This window comes from Etheostoma cragini, chromosome 7 (assembly GCF_013103735.1).
Source record: "Etheostoma cragini isolate CJK2018 chromosome 7, CSU_Ecrag_1.0, whole genome shotgun sequence".
Taxonomy (NCBI): Eukaryota; Metazoa; Chordata; class Actinopteri; order Perciformes; family Percidae; genus Etheostoma; species Etheostoma cragini.
In genome coordinates this window covers 23,175,573-23,195,201 of record NC_048413.1, presented here as the reverse complement: position 1 = coordinate 23,195,201, position 19,629 = coordinate 23,175,573, and the positions used below count along the sequence as shown (strand labels likewise).

The following is a 19,629-nucleotide window of genomic DNA, read 5'->3' as shown; positions in this document are numbered from 1 at the left end:
AAATACTTTATACATGTTGCCAAGACATCTAAAATATTTCCTTTTCATGTACTTGTGCAGCCATAATAACATCTTCATATAGCTGGAATGAGATGTTGAAAAAAGCATACAGATCTTATGTAAATATATATGTAAATATATATAGTCGTAGCCTACTTTAAACTTTAAACTATGTGATTATAACATCTTCATGTTAACAATGGGTCACGTAAAGATGATTACCCTCAACTCTGTGATTCCTTTCAGCTGTAAAAAGCCTTTTGGCATCCTTCAGCTTTTTGGTTAGGTTTTACACTGTTGTTTGATGTTCAGCAAAGAAGTTCCACTGGGCACCACCTGCCGGGCACCACCTGCCAAGCACCACCTGCCCAGCATCACCTGGCCAGCACCACCGGGCCAGCACCACCTGCCAAGCACCACCTGCCCAGCATCACCTGGCCAGCACCACCTGGCCAGCACCAAACAGTAGACAGAAAGAGCTTAGCAACTAGCTGGTGAACCTAGTGGACAATTAACATCTAAATAGCCAATCTCATGAGTTGGTGGGGACTAAAGCTAAGCTGAATAATAAATATTGGACAGAGGGTCACAAACACAACTCCAAATTAAAGCAACACCAAAGATGTTTTGTACCTTAAAATTGTTTTAGTGGTTGATCAACTTGTAACAGGTTGAACGAGACTTTGCGGCCCTCTATCAACTATAACCGCATGTCAGATATGTAGCCTAGAAAACTAGACACACCTTGGCGGCAGCAAATGTGATTTGCAGCTAGGGTCAGTCTAGCAACTCACCGTTAGCTTGCAAGCTGTAAAAATCAAATTCTGGTCAGGCCAATCACATTGTGTATAGAGTCAGTGGGCAGGCTTAAAATAAGTACAGCAGAGTTGTAACGGTTTTGCGTGAATTCCCTGCTACTTGGAAACAAAGAAGATGGCTGCTGCTGCTAGCGAACAGTGGTCTTTCAAATTAGCTTTGGCCACGACATTAGAAGACTTGTAGTTAAGCACTGAAGTCATTCTTTAAAAAAGGAATAAGTGTTCGGAGTTTTGCTCACCGGATATTAGCGATGCTTTGGTTGGTTGTAGCGATCCTATTGCGTGCAGAGGGAATATGAAAGACAACCATTTATCCCGCCCCTCGGATTGAGCCCTGATAAGGATGAGTTCCCAGACCCAACATCTTCAGGCTAGCCGATCTGTAGTTCGAATGAGACAGCGGTAATGAACAATTCCGCCTACAACCTGTAGGGGGACCAAAGAGGAAAAGTGCTTTAGTGTTGCTTTAATGCTAGTGTTGCTTCATGATTGCAGGTTCTGTGAATACAAAAACTGTTTGCTAACATCACAAATCACTTCATAAGGTGATTATATGTAAATTCCTAAAGTTAAAACAATCAATTAAAACTTTTTCCATTGTTCCGTTAAATGGACGGAATTTGGAATCACAGAGAGTTGTTACACCCCATCTTTACAGCAGCTTGTAGAGATTAACATTCATACTGAGACTACTTTTATACATGGCCAGCTATTTACATAAACGGACATTTCACCCTCTCAGTTTTCAAAAACACGTACACTTACCCATGTATATATGCCGTCAAGAGCATCCCAAACCTGTAGGTGGCAGTGTAACAAGAAGCTCAAGCCCACGTTAGCCAATCAGAATCCCGAAAATAGCAACAACAGAAACGAATCACTTCCTCTTTCTTCTCTTCCCCACTTCCTTGGCTTGGTTTGTCTCAGTTTAAATGAAAATGTCTAAACGAAGATTTCCAAAATCTCCATTCTGGCCGGAGTTTTTTTTTGACAGAATTGTATTCGGAGGAAAATTTTCCATTTGCGTGTAAACGAAGGGCACACACAAAGGGAAATGTCTCCGTTTTTTATAATAACCATGTACGTGTAAAACGGCCCCTGAGTCTACACTATGGCAATCAAAAGATCAACAACCGACATCTGCTCAGCTAGTTATACTTGGGGTTATAAGGACTTAGAATAGCCATCTTCTGTTTGCAGATTTGATCATGCAACACATGCAGCGCTCTGTGTCACAGCTTCAGTGAATGGGCTGTTGGAAACCACACCAGCAGAGCAACAGGCAAGAGGAGTGGAGCTGTGTGTGTGTGTGTGAAGCAGGGCGTCTGCATGAGGTTCCATTTATTGTGTAAAGATGGCAGGAAATGTGAGTATGAGCCTGATTAACTGTGAGAAACAGGAGGCATAAAATATAAATGTAATATTGAAGACTCGACTCCTCCATTTGTCTGCCGCAACAGCTGTGGATGTCGGATGCTTGGCTAGAGAAACAAGAACCTTATTCACTAAAACACTCTTCCACTGGGAAAAGCAGAACAGCAATGGGAAATGGTGAGGTGCAGATAAGGCAAGTAAGAAACACGGGAGGTGACTCTCTTCATGGGGATGGACAAATCTACACGGTTCTGGGGCCAGAAACACGTGTGCACCAAATGTGTATGAATCCGCTGCTGAAAATAGTCCCCAACAAATGCACAACTTACTCCAGCCTTAGTGACAAAAACTAGTGACCTGCTGTTAAAGAAAATGATTGCCACAGTCAGGGTAGGCAAGTATTGAGAGATTGACCAACATATTGTTGATTTTGGTCCCTTCATGTTGACACTAAGAAAAACCTAGAATAACTCCAGCCTTATCCTTTGAAGGTCCCATATTGTAAAAAGTGAGTTTTTTTTAAATTATAAAGCAGGTCAAGGTGCTTTATAAACGCTGTGAAATTGTCAAAATTCTCAATCCATGGAGAAATTCACACAGCCTGTATTCAGAAACTGTGCCTTTAAACGAGCAGGATTTCAGTTGTAATGTCACAACTATACTATATTGAGGTAGAAAGTGCCGTTAGAGTAACGTTAAAGTCCTTCCCCGGCTGCAATGATGGTGCAAAGACTCAGAGAACGCAGATGCGAAACGCTGACTCCGAGCAGACTGCTAAAAGAGACAGGCGCTTAAACGCAGCATTTCAGGGTGATCACAGGTATATTCTGACAGACAGCATGAAAGAATAAAATGTTTTATGAACAATAAAGCATGTAACTAGATTTCATATTTCTGTTAGCCAACATGTGGGACCCCTTTTGGGTGGTACTTTGTGTAAATAGTGGAATTCTAAAAATGCAAAACTTTTACGTTACACAGCACTCCCATTTCTCATGTGTCTTTGAAAACTATTTCAGGGGCGTAGGGGCAGTTTAACAGAGTGAACATCAAGTCCTGATTCGTAGAACTGTTGCGACATACTGTAAGATCACCGTCAGAGCCGTTTCCCGATATTGCTGGGTGCAGTAATAATGCAGGAATGTGACTGCAGAAACACTTCAGATGCTTGGCTTTGCTGCCTCATCCATAAGTGTAACTCTATTCATATGAAAACCTGTGAGATAACAGTCAATCAACACTGGAGCGTGGGCCATTAGCATCTGGTTTGTGTTCTTAGAAACACAAAAAATGGGAGAAGCAGTTATTATGAAAATTGCAATGAGTGCAATTTAGATGTGCTGATGGCGGCTCCGCTGTAGTTCATTTCAAGCAAAATCTATTATCCAACCACGAGGAGCTGCGTCATGGACACACACAAAGGGAATTACTCAGACAGAGGTCAAACCTGTTGCCATGAGAATGGTCCAATTTAAAGCTACTCAGTCAGTAACCTGCTTTCACAACCTACATTAGTCAATCAAGGAGGGTCTGCTCCTTAAAGGGGAACTAGGCAGTTTTTTGTTTGCTTAATTTACCTTAACTCAACAGCTTTGGAGTCATTAGAATGGTTATATGACTTTTTTTTTAGTTGAATCGTGGTCGTCTCGCTCCCCCCTAGCGCCTGTGAGCTCAAAAAACACTCTTTCGGTTCCAACTTGTTGGCTGGCAAGTCGTCGGACTCAGTGGCAGGAAGTATTGCGCATATCCGGTCTCACGATGTAACTAATTGCTTCACGGCACTGTGGAGTTATTTTCGAGTTTTTCACACTACTGTCATGGCTGAGCCGGCAAAAAAGAAATAGAAACTTAGGACAGCATTGCCGGAGGAACAGAGAAAGAGGAAACGGCAGACTGACCGAGCGAGGAGTCAGCCACAAGGAAACATAAGAGCTGCCAAATATCTATTCCAAAGCTATAGGTGGAGCTCTCTAGAGAAAGCTGCGAGAAAACGGCAAAGAAATGGCCAAAACTTCATAGCTCCCCTTTGTTACACTGTTGGCCATATCTCCTCTTACTTCTTCCATTCTTTGTCTCTCCATTCTCCACTCTCATCCTCTCTCTTTTTGTTTGTCTCGTTTTCCAGAAAGTCCACAGATCTCTGTGTGTGTGTGTGTGTGCGTGCGTGTGAGAGGCGTCTCCTACAGGATCACATGGAGAAAATGGTCCTAATAATGTTTGGATGACTCTCATCACAGAGAGGCCAAGCACTCCGTTATCCTCGTGCTCAGCAGACCCGGGTCATGTAGGGTTTTGCAAATAACTCAAGGGTTTGTTTCATCCTGCTGGACAGGGCCGGTTTGTCATAACACGGGCAAATTAGGAAAGTGTCAGATTTGTCTGCAATAAAAGGGAGGTCTGAGATGGTTATTACACTTTCCCGTCTGTTTTTCAGCTCGTGTTTAATTATTGTATTTTATGCCCCATCTCTCTAATGCTGTATATCATGTCAAACAGACTGTCTTCTTTGTCCTTTCATCATGCTGCAGCTGCTGTCTTATCATTATAAGGGGGGAGTGGGGTTGTCAAAAATCAGGAGGAAAGTGAATGTAACAGCCTTCCCAAACAAGCAATGTCACACTGTCTGTTGTTGAAAGTCTAACAACCATGATTTGTACTGTTTATATACATTGTTTTTCCTCCCGAATCATTTTGCCACTTCTTAGTTTTAGCTTGGGATGCCCTGGGGAAATCCCTACTCCGAGGTTCGGAACCACTGCCATAACATACAAAAAAGATAAAGAACTTTTGATATCAGTATTCTGTCTGAGGAGGAGTGCCAAGCTTTGAAAGAGCCCGGTGTCGCTGCCAGTCCAAATCATTTCCTCCATGCCATAAGGTGCCTGCATTTGTGAACATATTTAGTGTAAATTGGCTAACTTTTCTGCATTTCTCTTCTTTGTTGAATAATTCAGATTAAATATCTACACTATTTGACTGACTTGTCTCTAAAAAGCTAACATTTTATTGATTTACACATGAAAAACAACAATCTTTTTTTACATTTTGTCTGTAAAGAAACCATAAAATAGGAAATTGGACACCCAAGGAGTTAGATTAGTTGATGAGTGCAACAGCAGCCTCTTAGGGCCCTCTAGTGACCAAACCCCTGTATGTGCACCATAGTAACTTTTGTCTTTGCTAGAAATGTAATGTGTTTTCCTCACAGCATAGCAAAATGGCATTTCAATATTTGAACAATGAATTTTTCCAAGAATAATTTCCAATTTCCAACTGTCCCAATTATTGTAAATAACAAACAAACTGTTATTTATCAGAACTGCTTTCTACCAAATAAATAGTCCCAAAAATGTTTTGGTGGATTAATAGGACGGATAGAGGCTTTCTAGACTAAAAGAGATTGCCTTAAATGTTGGTTTTTAATGCTCTAAACATCACAATAGATATTAAATTAGTCTCCATTTTGAGAGAGATCTCAAAACTAAAACTAAAACCGGGTTTTAAGATGTAACCTTATTCTCTGAAATCCAAGTCTCCTTCACAGAAACACAACAAGCCTTAAAAGAAAACAGGAACACAAGGGATGCTTTGTATCATTATGTACAGCATGTTTAATTTGTGATTTTCCCAAAACATTATCAGTATTTTACTACATACAATGCATGTAATCAAAAGTACAATGGATCCGCTTTAAAGACGAGAAGAGCAAAAAGAAAAGAGCAACACAAAAACCAGGCGGTGAATTTGATCATGAAGAGACACATTAGTTAAGGTACTGTATGTATAATACTATTTCTTTCACATATATATATATATATATAGGGCTGTTGAGGGTGCCATCAACAACAATGCCATGGCAACGGTATTTGCACTGAGGTTGGGTGAATATTACTGCATGGTGGTGTGCATGTGTGAAGGTGAAGGTACTTATCTTGGGACTCTGCTGAGATAAACTACATTTATAAACCTTTTTTTACTTTTGTCCTAATGATGAGAATAGTTCATGCTATGGGAGGTCACTGTCTGCTGGACATTCTTTTAAATAAAAGAAAAAAGAATAAGCTTAAATTAAGTCTAAAACTTAAATAAAATAAAATAAAATCAAGTAGATACATTAGACTCTTGCGTCAGCAAATTAAGTAAAACATTTGACCTGACTCTAAATATTTTTTTCCATTATATATAGTTAGGCTTTACAAGAACCAACTGTCACTGACAAATCAGCCAAGGGGAATAACTTAAAATACAAAACGAAACAAAAGAATAACTAGCAGAAAAACAATGACGCAGCACATCCGGACATGCATCTCCCACAAGCAAGCTACTGTTGACTCATAAAACCGATACAATTGAAGAAACTAACAAATGTGTGGATATGAAGAGAGGAAAGATCAACCACAAAAAGTAAATGAAACTCAACAACACAAGGACAGATCTTCCCTGTTTTCTGAATTAAAACACCTGATATTGTCCCAAAATAAGGCTGTGGGTTCTAGGCACACCAAGGTACAACTGAGCTGAGCAATATGTGCATTTATTTGTATATGCATAAAGGATTTTCTTTTTTTTTTAAAGACATGTAACTTTCTGTATGTCCTGGATTAATCAATGTTCAATTTATTTCAAACCACCTGGCTAGCCCAGGACCTGCTATAGAAATTAGAGTTCATTTTACTTTAAAAGAAGAAAAAACAAAGATGATGAGAACATATCAGTTTTAGACGTCACACATTTTGCAGAGCATTTAGAGACAAAAACACAAGTGCATCATTGGCAAAAACTGCTGGTGAAGGATAAAGGTGTGCACAGAAATGTGCATTGTTTGTGTGTCTGACTGTGTGTATGTTTGCCTGTGAGTGCAGTTGTTTAAGTGCATGTGTGTATGAGCAAGCACATATTTAAAGAGGTAGCAGAGAAATGCGATCAGAAGACAATCGGTCTTGAGTGACAACCATCCATCAGTTACAAAAAGTAGACTATCTACCCGTCCGTCTCAGGTTAAAACAGGGCGACAATATTTCAGTCCAAGCCACAGACCTTTACAGTCGCCACTCCAAACTGAGATCTAGCTTCCTAAAATCGGTCTCAGTCAGAAGACACATTAGGTGTCACTCTTTTAAAGTGAAACTATACATCTATAAATTGTATCCTTTTTACCTATAGGATGTGAAACAGATAACATGTTAATGCAAACAAATAATCGCATCCCTAAACATCTCAGTTGTTAAGAACTGTATAAACTCAATCAGACTAAATTTCCAAATCAAAGCTTTTAAACTTCCACATGAAACGTGATTCCTTTGTCAATATAGTACTAAGAGAGATCCCTAAAAGGCGTGGCGTGTCATACACAGCAAACATTTCGAAGGCCTGGTTTCCTGAAAGCTGAGTGAGTAATAAACAGCAAATAAAGGATTGAGAAGCAGAGTCAGAAGAAGGCAGGCAGAGTGCTGAGGTTGGGGTGGAGCGGGTATTGGAGAAATGGCTGGTTGCTGAGTAAAAAAATAAAATTCACACTATTTGTATCTAGAATATCTTATATGGGATCCCAATGTTACAAACCCTTATCATACACATAAGGAAAGCTGGAGACAAAAACACAGGAAACCTGCAATACCAAAGCGAAAGCAGACTGAGGGACAGTGTTGTCGCTCAGTCGGCTACTGTGTTGGGTGTTAGATCCAGGCCACAGCTGCTACTTTTTACATTTTAGATGTTAGGATAGAGCGGATGTCAACGTCTAACAAACACTCCCCTTACCGGAGTCACTCTAGTATGAAGCTGAAAGCGTCTGCACAAGCGTGATTGAGAGGTTTTTTAACTGTTAATCCAGCACTTTTAACTCTATATACAAATTTTAAAAGAGTACAACTGGCAGCTCTGTGGGGTCCCATCAGACAGACTCAGGTGTCCACTCATCATCAACCTTGGTGGTTTTATGCTACATTCACATAGCAGGCTTTCATACCCAATTCTCATTTACTGATCATATCTTTAATATGTTGATGGATTCTCTATATTTTCTTTTTTGGTTGAAATGCGTTTATTTTAACATTAATAATACCAATGTTATTTTCTTGTCCATGTGTGCTTTGATGATAGACAGTTAAAGAAATGGACCAACAGATCCTGTTGTTCTGGACAGAGACCAGTGAAGGATATTAGAAGCACTTTTCTGGTGATGGCTGAGCGTTACTGCGCAGCCTCCAACTGAGTCTGATGACGTAGCTGTGACGTGAGCAACCAGTCTGTCATTTTTCTTGGCACAGCTACCACAAGAGTTACAACTTTCAATCATTCCCAATCAGCAGAGACGAAGAGTGTAGGTATATGTTAGGAAATAACATAGGCACAGGCTAATTATTGCTAACTATAATACTAGTTAACATTAGTAATTAAACCTAAACAGCTAATGTAAGTCGAAACTGTCTGCGAGCTTCCCCTAACAATACGGTAATTTCTCGACTACGCGACAGCAAGTAGCTTGGATGTGACATAATCGTTTTGGTTATGACACTATTTTTATAAAAAACATCTGCATAACGTGAGGTACAAGGTAATGGAGGCTTTCTTACATTGTCGTGCTTCTTTAAATACAAAACGGACAAATAGAGTCTTTAAACGGTTCAGATGTAAAGTTAATTGCTGTCAAAGTGATGTCAAAATGAATGGCAGTCAATGGGATGCTAACGGCGGGTGATGGCTGTGTAGCATTAAAATGGAGCCATAGGAGCTACGCTTAGAGAGGAGAGGCTGACTGGTACTAATGGCCACTATTACTCCTTCAGTTAATTTGTTGTTTTAATAGCTTTGCTATTTAAAAGGAATTGTTTGACATTTTGCGATATATTCAATTTGCTTTCTTGTTGAGTGTTAGCTGTGGAAAGCAATAATGCTCTCCTATCTGTTTGCTAAATATAAAGCTACAGCCAGGAGGCGGTGAGCTTAGCTTAGCATTAAGACTAGAATCTGGGGAAAACAGCTAGCCGGGCTCTGTCTGAAAGAAAATAAATCTGCCTTCCAGTGTCTCAAAAAGCTCACTTATTAGCATGTTATTTCTTATATTATGCTGTGTCACGTTAAAGAAAAAAAAAGAAGTGTAAACTTTCAGCCACTATGTGAAAGTAGGTTTGACATGCATTTACACACTTTAGTGGCACTGCGATGCTAGAGAGAGGCCTCTGATCTATTGACTGATTGTTGGCTTATATTAAGATTTGAGGTAAGAAAAATCATCCAGCATTTGAAAATAGATTAAAAAGGAATTTACTGTACATATACACACAAAATTTAAAATTAGTGTTATAATATTTAATGGATGCTGGACAATCATACTGTGACAAATTATATATATATATATATATATATATATATATATATATATATATATATATATATATATATATATATATATATAGTGTGGGGAAGGGAGAGGTAGTATGTTTGGTTAAACGCAGCCCCAAAGCTTAGCGGCGTGTCATCTGTTTGTAAAGACAGAAACACTACAGAAAATACATTATGAGTCAGAGATGAGGCTCAAGTGAGTAAAGTAGAAAAAGAGTGACAGTTAACATGTTGAAAACATTGGGATCCACTCATATACTGACTGGTCTACTGGCAAAAGGATTCTACTGGAGAACTTTATATTTTACACAACTGGCAGTTAGCTTACTGTACGTTTGAGTACAAAAAAAAACACTATAAAGTTTGCTGAGGAGAGAGTTGTGGTGTGTCTTGTGTGAGTGTGTGTGTTGTATGGGTTTTTGTTTTGATCCCTTGAAGGCTATTGTGAAAAGTCATCCTGTAAAATATTGAGGTATCTGTTAAATGTTTCCAGCTGAGTGAGGTTTCTGTATGTAAGGCTACTGAGGTGGAGCTGCTGACCTGGGCTGAGGGGAGGAGGGTTGAGAGAGTGCGCCCTTTTTTGGTTCATTTGAGAGCTAATGTACGGTGGCCGACAGGGTCAAACGCATTGTAACTTAATGAAACACAATAGACAAAACCCAAGAAAATTAAGAAAACATCTTCATTAATTTGACAACACATGCGCAGCATTTAGCAAAATATGCTGCAAATACACACAATAACCAAATACACAACCAAAACAAAAGGCCTCTAGGGGGAGCTTGATCTTTGAACCCACAGGTCTGCTCAGGGCTCTCCCTAGAGTCCTGGAGAACTTCAGTTGTGTAATCTGGATCCAGCGCTTTTTCTTGTTGCATTTGTTTTCGGAGATTGTTTGCTTTTCTTTTTGCATCGTTTCTGTATTTGCAATGTGTTTGTGTATTTGCTTGTATTGTGTGTATTTACAGCGTGTTTGCTAAATGCTGCGCATGTGTCCCAATTATGAAGAGGTTTTTTTAATCTGTGTGTGTTTTGTTCATTTGCACGGGTTCCATTAAGTTGCTGTGTGTTTGCCCGTCGGCCACCGTACTAATGGCCCTAGTATCATCAGCTACAATGCTAATGTTAGCCATTAATGAAAATATTGTAATTCGGGTAGCATAATGTTCTCCAAGTACAACACACAAATGCAACCAATAATAATGGAAACTTAATTATGCAGCGTTATGTCGCACAGCAGCATAGCAACGTTAATTCATGTTTCACGCTCAGAACTCTTCAAATTGAGCACACTCTCACCCCATAACCCTGCCCTGCATTCCCTTTAAAACAAAAACAAAAAGTCCATTTTGTATGTATTCCAAAAACTATTCTTTAACAACTTTTTACAAATCTAAAATTCCAAGAGATGCGATAAGAGACATAGCGAGAAAGGTAATGTCACACTTTGGGTTCAGGAGGCGACAATCTCGTCAGTCACTGCACACTTTGCCTATTGAGCATGTCACTACATCTGCCTGAGGCAATTCTCATTTAAAAAATACTTTGAATCCTAAAATCTTCTAAACAGATTCTACAGTCTTATGGAGGTCCAATCCTACGGTTGTCTGGGTCAAATGGGACAAAGGGGCCAATTTCTGCATTGTCTTTTTCACAGTAAAGTGACCCATCCAATTCCAAAGCAGCTGTTCCATTACATTTCAGACTCTCGTCAGCCCTTGGTGCACCACAGTTGTTCAAAAGTAGAGCCTGACTGGCTGCTGAGTTAAAGCTATGAAGAATAATCCTGCTGTAATTGGCTATTGCAGAAAAAGAGGCGGTTACATGGTTGGGTGGTTAATGAAGAGGCACGCCCACGCTGATGCTGCTGCCATTGGCTAAATCCTTTGTCAGTCAGTTGAGGCAGTGGTAGTTCATGCTAGTTCATGGTAGTTGACGTCCTGCTTCTGCGTAAAGCAGATGTAGCTGATTTTTTTTTTCTTCTCAGAGCTGGGGACTGCCTTTCCATTGACAATAAAAAATGTTTAGCTCCACTGTTTTCCTTCATCTCAGGGTGCAGCTCCAGGTGTCTCACAGCTGCACTGGCGAGTCTTTTTCTATTCCATAAGATAAAGGAAGGAAAATGAATGCCAGTGGCCCTTCCCTGTCCGAACAAGAAAGTGAAGCCACATTTTTAGTTAAAAAAAGGGGCTATTCCGTATTCACTCACTTAAAATTGAGAATACAAGGGAAGTGGAGCTTGTTCATTTTATAATTTGAAAAGGCTCCAGGGCTCCACCAGGCTCACTTCTGCTTCATTATAACAAGTTCCCAGCGCAACAAGCCAAGCGCTAGCTAGACAGCAAAACTCAGACACACATTACAATTGACAATCTTAAAAACAAAAGAAAATAGAGAAATAAAAATTACGTTTTCACCAAAATTAATATTATGGATATAATGTATAATTGTCAAAAGCTTATCGATAGACTTTAGAAAGATAAAAGGTGTACATCCATAAGCTTGGAATGGACAGAGAGGACACTTCCTGGTGATTGACATACTGAGTTGTTGGGTGCCTTTAAAAGGCTGCCAGAGAGTGAAAGATGCTCACACTGATGTTCAGAGTGTAGCTAGTGCATGAGACTCAGCCAGTTGGAATGATCAACACAACCACTACTGGGAATGTTCAGTCACATGTAGCCTTTTGCAATTATAACAAATCAGAATTCCAAGTCCTATCATTACACTAGTATGAGCATCATCCAAAACAGGGTTGGACTAATGCTGGCCCTTTATTAAGGACTCATTTGGCCAGGTTGGTATGATATAGGTTTTTTCAGGTGTGTTAACCTCTGAAATGCCTAATATCATAACATTATGGTTATGAAAATAGTTAAATCTGAATTTGCTAAATATTGAGTTCCAAACAACAGCTTTTAAAAAAAAACAGCCATACTGGTCACAACCATATCAGATAGTCTTCTTCAGCGCACCCTGAAACAACTCAATAACTTGACCAGGATTGTCGTCTCTGCCGATTCTAGTTGAATAGAACGAGTCCATCTCCTAATTGCATATAGTGCTGTATCTCCAGAGCATCTTGCCATCAACAATTTAATTCTCTTAATATTTTGCCTAACTATGTACAGACTTAGCAAGTGGTATTTACAAAGTTTGTCCACAAGGGGGTGATCCAGGCCTGCATGAGGGTTGCATGAGAGGAAACGTGATATGATATGTAGTGATGTTTAAAAGTAACATCCTAAACCTCGCTTATGTGGCTGGTGTTGAAATGATATAGATGTGAGAAAAATGTATGAGACAGAAAAAAATCTTTCTTGTGTTTTAGAATTCTGCCTAGCTGTTTAGAGCATCTGAAGGATTTCATTCCGAAAACACTACATGCTATATACATTGTTTAACTACTGTACATTGCTACCTTCTGTAGATTATTTACTTTGCCCTGAAAAAATAACCTTAAGGCTGATAGTAATCAATCAATGTCTTACCACAGATGGCTCTGTATTTTAAAATAGCCAGGCTATCACACATATGACTGTTTTGTGTATTGTGGCTTAAAGTAGCCATTTAATAGGAAGGTCTACTTTAACAATGATCTCTAATGGATTGTAGGACTATGTAAACAATTTCATAAGTCATTTTTAACTGAGCAGATAAAGTTTAGTAATGGAAATAATGTAGTTTTTATTTATTTCAAAAAAGTTTTACTTTTAGCTTACTTGCTGTTGTTTAGTATGATTAGAAATCACAGTGATGCCTAGAGCTTCAAAAACAATCTCCGTCTTATAATGATTGTAAGCTTACGCCACACACACCATAAACACTTAGTACACAATATCATCAGACAAACTTTTCCCTGAGGCAACAGCCAGTTGTTGGCTTCTGTCCTATCTACCTAACTATCTAACTCTAACGGTCTTAGCAGCATTCTAACCAGCCAAACAAATAATTTTGGATAACCACTATCCAGGAAACATGACGTTATGTTTGCGTGTGTCCGTCTACAAACTTCACAGGTCCAAAAAACATCCAACAGAGAAGTGCTTCCCTGCACTAATCCCTCGGTCAGAGCCTGTACACACCCCCTTGTGGTTCATCAATATTCTCAAATACTGTACACACATCTCAAAAATAGAAGGACTCCTCACAAACTTCTCAGCGCTTTCTTGTGTGTCTACATGTCTTTTGAAAGAAAGAAAGAAAGAAAGAAAGAAACACACACACACACACACACACACACACACACACACACACACACACACACACACACACACACACACACACACACACACACACACACACACACACACACACACACACACACACACACACACACACACACACACACACACACACACACACACACAACTGAGAAGGGGCCTTCAAATCCTCTACTTTATAGAACACTATTGCATCTTGGAAGCAACCATGTTTCACTCTCTTAAATATATATGTATAGATATATATATATATTTAGATATATATATCTATATATACAGTCATATATATATATATAGTCATATATATCAGCTTATACGTATCATTTATATTTATATAGCATTATACATACATTCTTGTTTTGTGAAATTCCCTTTTGTCTTCTGAACAGGGAATTCTAACCGTAGCATGTCCCTCCATCTATCCAACCTCCTTTACTCATTCCTCCAAACGGCACTTCTCTTCTCACCGTTCCTTTACTACATTCCTACCTAAACTTCCTTTCTTCGCTTCAGCTGACCATCTGAGACCTACAGATACACAGGGCTAAACAGCCCATCTTAACCAACTATTTTTCAACGCTGACTATGTTGACGTATAATATATTTGGATGTCTTTGCTGTCAACAAACTGTAAAACAACAATAGTTTATAGCTATCTAACACGAGTGTAGTAACATTGCTAGCAATGTGTCTGTACCTCACAAGTGTCAGCATTGGTTATATGATGTAAATGTGTGTATCTAATTCTGTCCGTCATTGCGATGATGTGAACAATGTTATGAGGATGATGGTAGAAGGGATGCGACACTCACATCCATCAAGCTGTCTTCGCTGTAAAAAAAAGAAGAAGAAATGAGAGGAATTCAGCAGTGAAATCCGGGGGAAAGGTGGTGATGAGAAAAGGCGATCTTCCTTTTTGGAGTTTCTAAATTTGGAGAGGATCAGGATGTCCGTCAGTTCCAGATGTCCACGAGTCAGGACATCTGCGTGATGTATTGACATTTAATGCAGTGATTTTTTTGCAAATCTAGAGGTTCAAATATAATCTGTTTATCCAGGTGCTGCAGAAATCCAGAGCATTTTAAGTCTTAAAACCTATAAATTCATAGGTCCAGGCATCTGAGCCTTGCTGCTTGAGGTCAGGAGGAGGAGGAGGATGGAGAGATGCTGAAGGGGTTGAAGGGTACTCTCCCCCTATCTGATCATCCATCTTTCTACCTCACGTCCAGGTATAATCAGGGCTGGGGTTCTCTTGGGGAAAAGGCGGTTAGGATTGGTTGGTCGTCCTGTGTGTCCTGTGATGTGTGATGAGTGTGTGTTTGTATGCGAGCGTGCCTCCTTCTCTGCTATGACACCTCACTGCCGAACACTTCCAGCACCAGCGGGGTGAGCTGCATGCTGTGCTCAGGCTGGAAGGAAAGTGAGCGGTACTGCTTGGAGTGCTCCTCGTTCAGGCTGCGCAGGTCGGCCAGCTTCTGGATCATCTTGGCGTAGAGGAGGCGTCCGCCTGGGTGGTTGACCTGGATGTAGGCCTGCAGTGTCTCTGACAGATGGTCCTGGAGCTGCTCGATGCGGCCGTGGTCTTGGACACCAGGACGATCTGCCATTGGGTAACGGAGATGGCGGGGTGGAAGGAATGTGCGCATGCCCGTTACGAGGGAGGTCACAGAGCAGAGGAGGGAGGGAGGGGCACAGAAAGAGGGTAGAGGAGAGTAAAGTTCAGGTGGGGAAAAAAATCTGTTGGTTGTTTTGTTGTAGTGGACTGTAATCATTGGTGTATAGACATGTTTACTTTGTTATTGTTGTTACTTCCTTCAAAAACCCGCACTTTATTATCATATTGGCTGGCTATGGCAAAGAGTATTTTAATGTATACTACACTTCCAGCACAAAATACATCAAAACTACTTTGCAGATTCCTATTTGGTTAGTTAGTTATCATGCGAGTGACATGTAAGTGTTTAACTCACTTACACATGTGTATCTGTCTTGTGGCTACGTATTGTTTTAAGTTTAAATGGTTGCCCCCGATGCTGCGCATCGGAGTGTGAATGTGTGTGAATGCTTGTCTGATGAGCAGGTGGCACCTTGTACGGCGGCCTCGGCCACAGTGTATGAATGTGTGTGAATGGTGAATGTATCCTGTATGATGTAAAAGTGCTTTGAGTAGTCGTTAAGACTAGAAAAGCGCTATATAAATGCAGCACATTTATATTTACATTTAATGCCCAAGCAAAACTTCTCCCTTGACAAAAAAGCATGTCTTATTCTATTTTATACATATGTTGTTTTCTCAAGATAAGTTAGGTTTGCTCAGAAATTACATCAGTTGGGATCAGTGGTACATGCTCGAGAACAGTTTCCAGAACAGAAAAAAAATTTTGGCTTATTAATGGACAGAGGAGAGGGCGATTGTTCCAAGGGATTTTCTGAGCCTTACTACTAAAAAATATACAGATTGTACAGAAGCAAATCCACATTTTTATGGACTCCATCACTGCTCTTGTTTTTTTACTTTCTCTTATAGGATGAATTTATCTTTTTCCAATTTGTGTTTACATTTTGAAAGGCCATAAACAGAAATTTGAATATAACAGTTATTAAAACTCTTTAACTCACAATGGTGTTAAACAGTAAAAACAGACTTTGAAATGTTTTAGAAGGCGAATGGGTTGTATTCTTGAAATGGCCTTGCTGCTCAATGACCTCAATCAGTGCTTTTGTTCATTTGCTGTTGTGAGCTTGTCACTAAAGGCTTGCGAACATTCATTTCTGACGTTGTTTGGTAACTTCATGTTCCTTCATGTGTTACTGGCAGCATCAAAAACACACTAATTATTGGGCAACACATACCCTGTACTACACCGTTTGTACTTTCCTGATGTGGCGTTGTTAGTAAGCCAGTCAATCTACTAACAATCTTCCTCTTAAAAAAATGCCTCTGCCGGGAATAAACCTACAACATGAACACTCAAATTAACAAACAAACACAAGCAGTACCTGGGGAGAGCAGGCAGATGGCCATGAGCAGCACATGTTCTTCCTCGTGCAGGTTGAGTTTCTTCAAACCAACCTGGAACTTCACCAGCGGCTCCAACAGATCCAGGGAGTGACCAGCTATGGAGGACCACACAAACATAACAATTATACTGAGTCCAAGGCAGGGACACATTATATTGTGCCTTTCTACGGATTTATAAATCAAAACAAACTTACACAGTACAGCAGTTGCTTCAAAGTAGAAACATTACTCTCTATGTATCTGTGTCTATTTATACATTGCGGACAGAGACGGCCCTGCATGTGCCAGTGAATAAGAACAGTGCGTGTGTTTCTGTTTCTGTTTATTGATTCCATGAAAATACCTGAAGTCAAAACGTCATAGTAATGTGCAAGTGTGTGTAGATAGGCAGTAGGCAGTGCTTGATGTTTGATCAGCTCCTTTGCATTCAAACAGGAATGGGGTCTAGCCGTTTTTAGGCAATTGAGAAAAAGTAATGTCTGTGGGAGCCCCACAGCCATTTTTACTTTAAACATCCATCACATACACAAAAAAAACTATAACACACTAATAGACACAAATAGCATAAAAGGGGCTCTCTTAAACACATGAAATGCGGTTTCATTAGTGTCACTATGGTACTATGACAGTGAGATGCAACAAACCCTTTGTAACGTCATTGATGCAGTATTTGAAGTCAGGTCCACCGCAGCTCCAGGACATGTCCTCCAGACTGAACGACTGGTTTGAACGCAGCATGATGATCTCAATGGCACTCGATTTCAACAGAGCAATCTGGTCTTCTGCTGTCAGCTCTCTGAAACACACAGTCCCAGATACGGTTACTATTATCACTATTACTGTTACTGTATTCATGTTGACAGTTAGACACAAGCGTCAACATACTTTTTGTTTCTTCATTTTGTTTTTTAACTTCAACTTTAACTGTATCAACTGTTCAAAAAAAATTCTTATTCATTTTACTTGATTTACATAGGAACTGCATAGTTGCTTGCAAATTTTTGAGGTAGACCGATAAATATCAGCTTATAACACATATGACTGTATTGTGTACACAGTCAATACAACAACACATTGCAGTACAGAAAGGCCAAAGATACAGTATATTTGAGGTAGTTTATCAACAGTGTAACCACTACAGACATTTTCTTTTTTCAACCGTAAAGTCTTTCAGTGATTTTTAAAAATTATAAATGAGGCTCAAGCAAAAGATTACTGAACTGACTGAACAGCAAAGCAGACAGAAACAGAGAAACATGGCAGAAACAACAAGTTTCTGTCATTTTTCTCAGTTTCTATCACACAAATGGTGTCAGTGTCTGCTATCAGCTAAGTACAGCAAATGTCCATTGGCAGTGTATGGCAAATAAACACTGACTGAACACACAATTTTGTTTCTTTTATGTAAAGAAGTTACAAAAGTTGCACCAGAGTTATTTCAAGGAAGAAATTAATACATGGAATTACCGCAGTGTTCCAGTGTATGAGGCATAGATAGAAAGTAGCTAAGTAAGTTTCAAACAGTACTATATTTGCGGAGGACTAAGACCTGACTGAATAGAGAGCGACATTTTGACAATTTTTATTAAAAGGAAAACTTGTTGATTATTAAGGCCTGAATTTCCAACTCAAATACTGTTGAACGATACAAATCCCATTGAATTTATTACCTGGCAAGGTAAGATGGAACACACATTGAGCTGAATGGTTTCAAGAAGTGCTTTACAAACCTCACAAAAGGCCTGGTTACACCCTGAGCTGCAGGTGTCTAATTTGAGTTAATCTGGAGGTCCAGATTGATATTTTAGTTGAACAAAGGGATCCCAGACTCTCCCAACGGATATCCCCTGAACTACACACAACTGAGACTCAGGTCCACAACAAGGCAGGCAGTAGGAATAAATGTAGGTAAAAATAAAGCAAGCTGCCCCCAAACAATTACGGTCAGTTTTTCATTTCTGTTTCTTAACATGCAAACACACACGCTTGCATTATGTATACCCATTTGGGTCTCCTCTATTTTTTTTATTACGTGGTCTCTGTATGCGCATACATTTACAAACTTCTCTTTTAGCTCAGCATGCATTCATAAAGCCACAGCCTGTTCCGGCGTATTCCTGGAAGAGCTTTGTTGTTTGTGATAATAGCATCTCACTATACCCAATGATGTCCTGCATACATGTGGGCAGCAAATCAATGTGCTCTGCGTGTAGGTGGGGAGCTCGTTCAGGCTGCTAACCTTCGTGTGTGTACGTGCTACTGGTTGGATACCTGCAGCATTTTACTGGTCAACAAATCATTACCAGAACTCTAATAAAGCAGCAGATAGCTGAAGGGGTAATCAAGTTTAATTTTCAACATAGCCAGAATGTGATTCATGGCAGCTGAGGATAATAACATATATTGCACTAATATCAGAGCTCTACTGAGCCAGTCAAAGGTTCAGGTCAGCTTCAGCAGTCAGATTAGGGTTCAAACTAGCATTTCTTTTTTTCTTTTAATTAGATTACATGACACATTTTGATTATTACATTTATACTTTTTGTCTATAAAATGTCATAAAATAGTGAAGCAAGCAGCTAATTCTATTCTTTTATCAAATAGCATATCAATGCTTTGCATTTTCGCTTGATTGATGACTAAAATGATAAATGTGTTATCAAAATAGTTACAGCTTAAAAATTAAATAAAGCAAAGGTGTAATTTTAGATTCAGTAAGAAGCACGCAAAGGCCATTAAAGCTGACTTAACATTGTGTGGCAAGAGATTTAGTGCCGTTGTCAAATAAAAACTTAGAATCAAGGTCTGTCCACCAATATTAGCTTTTAGAAAGCATTATTATATATGT

The 19,629-nt window shown here is 39.5% G+C and overlaps 1 protein-coding gene and 1 long non-coding RNA gene across 4 annotated transcripts in view; both read right to left on the bottom strand.

The window, feature by feature from the left end:
- Positions 1-6,334: 6,334 nt before the first annotated feature.
- On the bottom strand, positions 6,335-13,051 carry LOC117947285. The gene is made up of 3 exons (XR_004657209.1): positions 12,475-13,051; positions 12,076-12,078; positions 6,335-6,345 (listed from the first exon to the last, which is right to left on the bottom strand). It is a non-coding gene; the product is annotated as an uncharacterized LOC117947285 (long non-coding RNA).
- A 1,566-nt stretch (positions 13,052-14,617) lies between these two features.
- LOC117947284 (vitamin D3 receptor A) overlaps positions 14,618-19,629 on the bottom strand; it is a 67,665-nt gene continuing 62,653 nt past the window's right edge. For 2 of the 3 annotated variants that reach the window (XM_034876015.1, XM_034876016.1), the window contains exons 7-9: positions 17,426-17,577; positions 16,760-16,876; positions 15,106-15,359 (exon numbers count right to left, since the gene is read on the bottom strand). In XM_034876015.1, coding sequence (XP_034731906.1) covers positions 15,106-15,359; positions 16,760-16,876; positions 17,426-17,577 — 523 coding nt within the window. Of the gene's footprint in view, positions 15,360-16,759; positions 16,877-17,425; positions 17,578-19,629 lie in introns of all 3 variants that reach the window. The other variant, XM_034876014.1, reaches the window with a different exon arrangement.